General features: G+C 31.6%; 1 protein-coding gene across 1 annotated transcript; it reads left to right on the forward strand.

Annotated features, from left to right (window-relative positions):
- Positions 1-7,063: 7,063 nt before the first annotated feature.
- LOC149207189 (protein JINGUBANG-like) lies at positions 7,064-8,770 on the forward strand. The gene has a single exon (XM_089393854.1). It carries the CDS (start codon positions 7,074-7,076, stop codon positions 8,433-8,435), a length of 1,362 nt encoding a protein of 453 aa, XP_089249980.1. The 5' UTR covers positions 7,064-7,073; the 3' UTR covers positions 8,436-8,770.
- Positions 8,771-9,931: the final 1,161 nt, after the last annotated feature.

A 9,931-nucleotide genomic window follows, 5' to 3' on the forward strand; every position in this document is an offset into this window, starting at 1 on the left:
ATTACCTCTCTTGTTGGTCGGTGTCTCGTGAAGATATTTGATGAATCTTGTTTAACCTCTGAAACAATTAGAGCTTGCCGGTTTTGGTGTAATGGAAAACTTAACATGGTATCAAAGCCTTGATCTACGTTCGTGTTGGATTATAGACCACCCGGAGTTGCCTGTGGGATCCACCCTTAGACTACCACCCGGAATAACTCCCTGTAAGATCCACCCTTAGACAACTCAAAAAATTAAAAAAACAATAATAATAATTTGAAAGTTTACTAATATCTAATAGTTGTAAAAAAAAAAATGAAAAACTTAACATAATTTGTACAAATATATTTACATAATATAAAATTAGAAAAAATTAAAACAAACAAATCACTAAATTATTTAGTTATTTCTTATAAGTAATTATTATTTTTTATTTGAATAATATCTATGCAGATATGCTTCGTGCATCGGACTACGGAGGTTATCGTTTTTCACCGAAACAAGGACGTATCAAAGTGGAAGTCCTTGTCGAAATGATGTAGCATTGAATGGTATTGTTTATCGATCATTTTCGATTTTTTAAAATATTTGTATTGGTAATTTTCAAAATCTTCAAATATTTTTATTCATCGTTTTCAAAATCTTAAAATATTTTTAACTAGTAAATACATTTTCATATATTCTATGGTGGAATGATAATATGTTCGGTACGGTAAATTAGTGTTTACTATATGCACTGCAATTTTTTTCTCAAGAAAGAAAAAACTAACGAGTTTTCGAGTTTTCCGGTGATTAAAGAAAAAACTATTATAGTCACTGCAATTTACAATTTAATTTAAAGTGTAATGTTCTTGGATATATAGGTGGATGATTTTAATTAATTGATCGCTGTTTCTTAATGTCATCCACGAAATTGAATTAACAGAAAATATATATATATATATATATATATATATATATATTTATTTATTTATGGTTGACAGAAAAATATATATATTTCATTATTAATATTTTATGATTATATCATAATTGCGTCGACAGATGATAACATATCGCGATTCGAACCTGAGTGGAAAGTTCATTTTTTAATTCTCTTTAAACGTAGAGAAGAGGCCAAGTAATACAAAGAGCGGATCGAGGTTTCCGATGAAAATTGATTTGATCGAATAAATGCTACTCTGTATCATATTACCAACGTGGCACTAACATAGGAACAAAATAAAGACTGCACGAACAAAAAAGACAGTTGGCAACCTCTTGGACAGAGAAAGATGTGGACGTGCCAAAATTGAGGCGAAAGGAAAAATCCTTTTCGGCTTGTCAACGCTTCGTATCGCTGTAATTTAAGTAAAAACAATTAATCTTTATCGGCATGTAATTAAGTGAATTTGTTCTTTTGTATAAATTATTCACGTATAATTAAGCCAATTGGTTTTTTTATAAACATAAAATTGTATTTACACACAAAAATATTTATATATAAAAATTCGAAGTTTATTTTGGGTTGTGTGGTTCAATATAAAAGGTAAAATAATTATGAATGTAAATATATAGAGTGTGAATAAATTGATTGGTCTGGTATTTATTATTTTTTTAAGTGAAAGTTTAATAAGGTGAGAGGCACTTTAATTCTGTCCAAAGTATAATTAATTTTGAAAATTAAATATTTATCTTTTAATATTATTTTAAAAACTATTTTTCAAATTTTTGATGTGTGGAAATTATTTTTCAAACTTTTGATGGGAGGATAAGTTAAAATAGTGTTTGTATAATATAATGTCATGATAACTACATCACATATTTTTTGTTATTATTGTAGCGTTTGCATAATATAATGCATATAATGTCATGATAATTGTATCACATATTTTTTTGCATGACATGATTTTTAGATATGTAAATAAATATACTTATCAGAAGTCACTTCCCGCCATTATTTATGAATTCCTCTACACTTTTGCATGAGTAGAAGTGTAAAAGTGTAGACTTACTAATGGTTACTACTCACAAAAATTTATCCACTTCAAATATCAATTTATTAGCTCTTTCCAAAAGCAAGACTATAGAATTCAATTTTTCGATTTTCCTGTACATCACTGTGTAATTAAAACATATGAAGTTGATATATATTTTTTCTATATATATTTTTCTAGACATTTAAAAATGTTGATAGAGAATATTTATTATATTATAACTAATGCTTACACATCTCCCCATATTGAGTTGTAAAGCATCTCTTGGCCCAAATATATAGATATGAGAATTCTTTTCTTTTTTATATCAAGGAGATGGTAACGATAACAAAATATTCTATTAAGCTTTCATTTGGTCTCAAGTGGGGTATTGTTATATGTGACATGAAAAAAAATATATGAAATGTTAGGAGTGAAATGAGTCATGATTTCAACATGTGGTATTGGTGATCCATGGTATTGGGTGATGATATTACTTGAAATGAAGCCTATAATTGAATGGGTGCAAAATGAGCGAGTATATATGACATGAAAAAAAATATGAAATGTTAAGGAGTGAAATGAGTCATGATTTTCAACATGTGGTATTGGTGATCCATGGTATTGAATGATGATATTACACGAAATGAAGCTTATAATTGAATGGATTAATAATGAGTGAGTGAGAAGGCTCATGACTGAAGGTTGTGTGCTTAATTTGCTAGTAATTTAAAATTACTAACTATTTCCACATTTTTAAAGTTTCCACATAGATTTGGTAACGTTTATCATTTTATTTATGTTTTTTGTTGGTTTTTCCCATTGTTACATTTTCCAAAAAAAAATGTATGTTGATGGTAGCTTCTATCACTTTATTCATTTTTTCAATTCAGGATTATTTTTTTTATTGTTTTTTATTATAAAATCTTCCCACTAAAAGGCATCATCTCTCAAACTTTCCATGAAAATAAAGAGATGTTTATTCCAAAGGAAAACACAAGTTTAAATTATTGAATTGGTTTCATGCATCAAATCCATCTAGGTGAGATGGATGGTCCATGATATTTTTGTAATATTTCTCCCATGGTTGGGGGATATCATGTCTAATGGGGTGATCCACCCAGGTAGGGTAAGATATTACCTTTTTCTAGTTTAGACTCGATATCTAGTTTAATTTATTGAAAAGGAGCGAGGCCATCCATACTCACTAACCCTGGGTTTTGAAGTACATAGGTAAACCCAACACCAAGGTAGTCAATGTGCCTCCGTGAAGCTACTTGACAAGGGCCATTGTTAACCCAATTATGGACTTGAGTCATCTAAGAGATCATAGTTGAGTCAACTATTGACTTTGCAACTAGACCTTTTGATGACCAAACTTATATTCAAATGATGGTCATGGTACTAGGCTTCTTCAAATGCAAAAAATGTCATTTTGACCAACAATATTTAACAAAACATCCCTAAAACCAAACAATCTTCTAAAACTTAAAACATTAAAGTGACTGAAAACATTTAAATTTAAATCACTTAAATGTAAACACATACCATACATTAAATTAATAATAATAATAAACAACAACAACTATTATTAATATAACAATTTTTATTAAAAAAAAATTAATTTTTTTACACTTTTATATATAATCAATTAAAAACACATGCCCTTAAAACCGAATCTTCTCAAGCATAAAATATGAGAACTTTAAAGGTAAATGACTTAAACTTTTCACAATGTTTTTAATATAGAACACCGATAAAACGAAATTTGCTTAAGCATGAAGCATTTGAATGTGAACAGGTTAAACCTAAAATAAATATTGAAATGCATTTTCGATTATGTCAATAATAATAATGATCACTAAATTATTTACTGATTTATGCTCCATAATTATTTGAAGTTTGAATGATCTGTTATACATTTCCCTCCGCAAGAAAGAAAGAGAGAAAAGGTATCAAAATGTTTCATGCATTAGTTAAAGAATTTATGAAATGTTAAATAAAATAATCACGTATTAAAGTGGCACGTCCTGGTCGAAATGATGTAGTATTGAATCGAAATGATGTAGCATTCAATAGTGTTTTTTATAGATTATTTTCAATTTGTTTAAAATGTTTGTATTGATCATTTACAAATACTTTAAAAATATTTTTACATATTAAATATATTTTTATAGGAAAATAATACGTTTGGTATAGATTAGATTAATGATTCGTCTGTTATTTTTTATTTAATATATGAGAAAAGAGATTATTTTATTTTAATTAATATTAATGTTATTCATAAATTGAATTAACAAATTATTATTATTATTATTATAATTTAAATATTTATTATTATTATTATTATTATTTAAATATTCATTATTATTATTATTTAAATATTTTTCACTATCTAAAATTAAATTAAAAAAATATATTGTGTCGTGTGTTTTTTTTAATTTTTATTTAAAAAAAAGGCTAAGTAATATAAAGAGCCGAGAGGATTCGGATGGAAATTGATATTATTTAAATGTTAGAACTTCATAATTCTAAAAATTATTATCAAGGGGTCACTAATAAAGACTGCACGAACAAAATATATAGTTGGTAAGGTCAGACAGAGAAAGATGGGACTACCAAAAGTTCCAGAAAAAAAACAGGATGAAGAGGCTTTAGATCAATGTAATTTCAATAAACGCCATTAATTTTTATTGGCACGCAAGTGATTAAATTTGTCATTTTATATAAACTATTAAAGTTGAGTTTAATTTAACTGTAAATTCAAGAATATTTTGAAAATATATCAGGGGGAGTGATGTTAGAACTTTCACTTCATTCTTTTTTTTAAATATCCTAAAATTTTGACCAAATGCCCTGTAGTTTAGCAAATTTCTTTTTTACACAAATTAAAATAAATATATATAAAATATTTATACAAAGTTATGAATGGTTATACAGAATGCAATGGTGTTAATTTTGTAAATGACTTTTTAATTTCAATGCAATGGTGTTAATTTTGTAAATGACTTTTTAATCTCAATGGAAAACTGCAAATCTATATCTTTTTGTCAAATTTCAGAGATAGGTTCAAAAACATTTTTTTAAAACAATTAAAATTGTGAAGAGTTAAATTATATATTTAATAATTAGGTAAAATAAATATGGATATTAATTTATGAGAGGTAATTAATGAGTTTAAATAAAGGTTAGCCATTATCAAACTTCAGGTTCAAAAGTCTTGAAAATGAAAACCAACTATAAAAAAACAAACAATTACATAAAATCTGACAATATTTCATTAATGAGGAGATATTTTTCCATTCAAAAATGGTTAAAACTGTCTCCATTCCCATCTCATCATCGTTAAAACGAACTGTCTCCAATCTCATAAAGCAGGACAGTATCACATCACATGGAAATGACAGTATTTCACTGTTAAAAGCTATCCCAATTTGAACAGAATACAATGTGGTAGGCAATCATTCAGTGTACTAAATGCTCTTCGTTTGTGGACGCAGCAGAAGCGATGCAAAGCAGGAGAATGTGGCGCATCAGCACTGTGTTACGCTGTCACTAGCTAGCGATGTGGCAATTATGTCGTATTGTTAACGAGGAAACAATTCTCCAAAACCCATCCCCACATGCAGGTGTGAAATTGACGGGCACTTAAATTCTCACCATTAACTATAAAATTGACAGGTACGTCATTTGTTTTACCCATAAAGTAAACTATTTTTATTTATTTTTTTTTTTTTGAAGGTGGCAATACCTATCAAACTCCAGGGTCAAACCAACAGTGAGGACAATCATCTCTGGCTGCTATCCATGAATGTCGGTTTGACTCATCACTGTCATCAAGGAAAACCACGCCACCTGTAATAACCCGCTGGTGGTCCTTAAGGGAGCAGGGTTTCGCTCCTGCCAGATGCCTCTAGATCTTGGGGCGTTACCATGTTTCTTTAGGTCCGAGGAAAACGAGCTCTTAGCCAACCAAAAACAGTTTTATGGCATACTCCAGGCCGATAAAATAAACCATTTTTAGTTTTATACGGAGTGTAATGTTTAATTTTATTTATTATTATATAAATTAGTTTAACTATATAAACTATATGGTTAGTAAAGTTTAAAAGATATTACAATACTTATTTTACCATCTTTTATATTATCAAAATTAAAAAAATCATAAAATATAATTATATTATTATTTTATTATTAATAATTATAAAAAATTAATATGAATTATATATATTATTAATAATTATAAAAAATTAATATGAATTATATATATATATATATAAAATGTAACTAAATTTTTAATCATTTTCCTATAAAAATTCTTAACCTGTAAATAAATATTGATTTAATAAAATGACATAATAATACCACTGGCTTAAAAGGCCACGAACACAGTAGTTAATATGGACAGGAACCTGCAAGAAAGTCTACAGAGATATCTTTTGTTTCTAAAATTTTTAGATGTAATAGAGAAAATATGCATATCTACTTTCTTTATCTATAATAGAAAAAATGAAGGCATGTAAATCGGTGCCATGTGTTATCTGTTTTAACTCCAAATTGCAGCGTTGTAGGGTGTTTTAATGTAGCGCGTGACCATCGGATGTCCAAAGTTCTTCAATTTCATTTATATATTAAAAATATCTTTTAAATAATAAAAATTACGATCCAACCCCAAGATATATTAATAAAAATTACGATCCAAAGCTGCGTTTTTTTCTCCATCTGTTTTAACACCAAATTGCAGCGTTGTATGGTGTTTTAACTCCAAAGTTCTTCAATTTCATTTATATATTAAACATATCTTTTAAATAATAAAAATTACGATCCAACCCCAAGATATCAGCTTTAAATAAAAGATACTTACGCTGCGTTTCTTTCTCCATCTCAAAAGCCATCCAGCAAGCAACGTTCTTAAAAACGTTTTGTGTTTTTTAAGGTTATATGAAAGTGAGAATATTCCAACCTTGATAATATTAAATAATGTCACCATCCGTGGTCCAACGTCTAAAACATTAATACTAAGTTTCGCTGAGAAACTTAAAGGGAAAGGCAATGTGTCCGGCAACAACAGGATTACTCAACTCTGATCACCTTCTTTATCTCCGGCTCCCAGCAAGGGGTTTTCAATTTCAATTTGACGATATGTCCTCCTCCTTTAGAGCAAGCGCCTTATTGTCACGGAACACCAGTGATTCTTCAGCTATGAAACTCAATACTACAGAGACCGAAACTAAATCGCACGAGAGCTTTCTCATTTCGCAGGGTAGCGGACACTCTGAATACAGCAACGGATCTACAAGAAGTCTGCAGTCGGAATTGAATGTTTCTTCTACGCGAAGCATCCAATCACACCCGAGTTTTTGTTCACAGGGTAGCATATGCTCGATCCCCTCTTTAGGGATAGATCGGCCTCCAGGGAGCAACCTTGGAGACGGCGTTTATCAATGCATAGCTACATTGAGAGGTCACGGTGGGTGCGTGTTTTCTCTAGCAATGGCGGGCAACCTCCTCTACAGCGGATCCTCCGGTGATGACATGCGGGTATGGACGCATCCCGAGCTCAGTGAGCACTGTAAGTTCGGTCACGGTGATGGAGCTGTCAAGTGTATTTTGGTTTCTGGGTGCAGGATATACAGCGCGCATCAAGATCATAAAATCAGAGTTTGGAAACGCGCTGAGAACATACAGCCGTCTGAACATAAGCTGGTGGTCACCATGCCGACACTGAAGGATTATGTGATGAATGCCATACCACCTAAGAAGTATTTTCAGGAGCGCAGGCACAAGAAGGTACTCTGGATCGAACATCTGGATACGATATCGGCTCTATCAGTTGATAGCAATGGGTTTTTGTACTCGGCTTCGTGGGACAGGACGGTCAAGATCTGGAGACCTTCCGACTTGAGATGCGTTGAATCTTTCAGAGCACACGACGATGCCATCAATGCGCTTGTGGTTTCGCCAGATGGTTTTGTTTACACAGGATCTGCTGATTCTAGAATCAAAATCTGGGCGAAGGCCTTTGGAGAGAGAAAACATTCTCTGGTTGCGATAATTGAAAGACACAAATCTGCTATCAATGCACTGGCTCTCAGCCCCAATGGCTCCATCCTCTACTCTGGAGCTTGTGATCGATCCATCATTGTTTGGGAAAGGGAGGAAAGCGAGCGACACATGGTTGTCTCCGGCGCCTTGAGAGGTCACAATCGCGCAATTCTATGCTTGGCGACAGTTGCAGAATTTTTATGCAGTGGATCCGCGGACAATACAATCAGAGTGTGGAAAAGAGGAGAAGGAAACGCGCATTACTGTTTGGCGGTTTTGGAAGGTCACAGAGGGCCTGTTAAATCCATTGCGTTGTCTGTGGATACTGTGGTTGGATGCCGTGTCTACAGCGGGAGCCTGGATCACGACATTAGGGTTTGGTGGGTTTCTTCACGTACAAGCTGCTGTTATGATGATCAAGAAGATGTCTGTCATCACACTACCCCTCAGATTTTCTAGTAGAAAGCTTAAACGGAGTTATTGTGCTCTCTGTCATATATGTGTGCAGCGCTAAAAGCTTCCCCAGAATGCTAAATCGTACGTCACTTTTGCTCGATAAATAAGATGGTACATTAGAAGGCTTCTAATTTCAATTAAGGTATGAAGGCTGGAGGCTGTTTTCCTCATCTAGATCACAGTTGGGGTATTCTTTCTGTTTCCAAATGTAACGCGTTTTTGAACTAGAAGCGCGAAGCTAAGATACAGGAAGCGCGAAAGCAACCAAAAGCCTTGTTCTTTACGCCATAATTTTTCATTAACAACTCTTTAGGCAAAGTGGAAAGAGATTCATGAAGTGTTTTATTTAGTTTAATATTATTACGGGGATTTAAATCTGGATATGGTCAACCTGAATTAATTTTGTAAAGCTAAAAATAGATAGCATATTAAGATGCGGATAGAGTTCATAGATCTGAAGTAAATTTTAATGGCTAAATCTGGCTATTGTCAACTGATTTTTTTAAAGTAAAAATAACATCTTAAAATGTGGTCAGAGTTGACAGATCTGGAGCGTAAATCTTAATGGCTTTTGCCTCGTATAAGTGTCCTCGTCTTTTATAACAAGTTGCTTTTCAACCGTTGGTTTAATATAGCGTAACTGTTACACGTTTTGATTTTTTTGGGATATTTTTCCTCGTCAATGTTTGTGTGAAAGTAATGTAAGAGTGCAAAAAGACATCCTGTAAAATTTAAAAGACTTTTTAAGAAGGGAGAAAGATCAAGAAAGGAGAAGAACCTTCATTGCTGAAGTAAAAAAGATTTACTATAACTTAATTGCTTGAAGGCTTCTCATATCAATTAAAACATGAAGGCTGCAGGTTGTTTTTCTCATCTAGAGCGAGTTAAGGCATTCTTTCTGTTTCCAAATGTTACGCGTTTTAACAACGAAGATAAACAGACCCACAAGCTAAGAAACACGGAGCGAGAAAGCAACCAAAAGCCTGGTTCTAGATATGATGAGATGAAAAAACAATCACTCTTCACGCCATAATGTTTTATTAACAACTCTTTAGGCAAAGTGGAAAGAGATTATTAACTGTTTTATTTACTTTGATATTATTACGGGGATTTAATTCTGGCTATGGTCAACCCGATTGTTTTATTTTATTTTATTGGGTAAAAATCACTTACCAAGATGTAGAGACAGTTCATAGATTTGCGGCCTGAATTTTAATGGCGTTTGCCTCGTATATATCATAACGATCTGCTTTTGCCATCAAATGCTAATGACATGGGATACATGGCGTTAAACCATTTCTTAGTCTAATCTGTTTAGTCGAACGATGGGATTTTTTTTGATGTTTTTTTTTTTTGACATTTTTCACGTCAATTTTTAGTGAAAGTAAGTTAAGAATGCAGAAAAGCATCCAAAAATCAAATTGCAAAATTTAAAAGATATTCTAAAAAGAGAAAATCATTGAAGAAAGAGTGCGAAAACATTTTATTGTTAAATTAAA

The sequence above is a fragment of the Pinus tabuliformis genome, chromosome 1_2 (genome assembly GCF_031772625.1).
Source record: "Pinus tabuliformis cultivar Carrire ecotype Pingquan chromosome 1_2, CPIR1, whole genome shotgun sequence".
Taxonomy (NCBI): Eukaryota; Viridiplantae; Streptophyta; class Pinopsida; order Pinales; family Pinaceae; genus Pinus; species Pinus tabuliformis.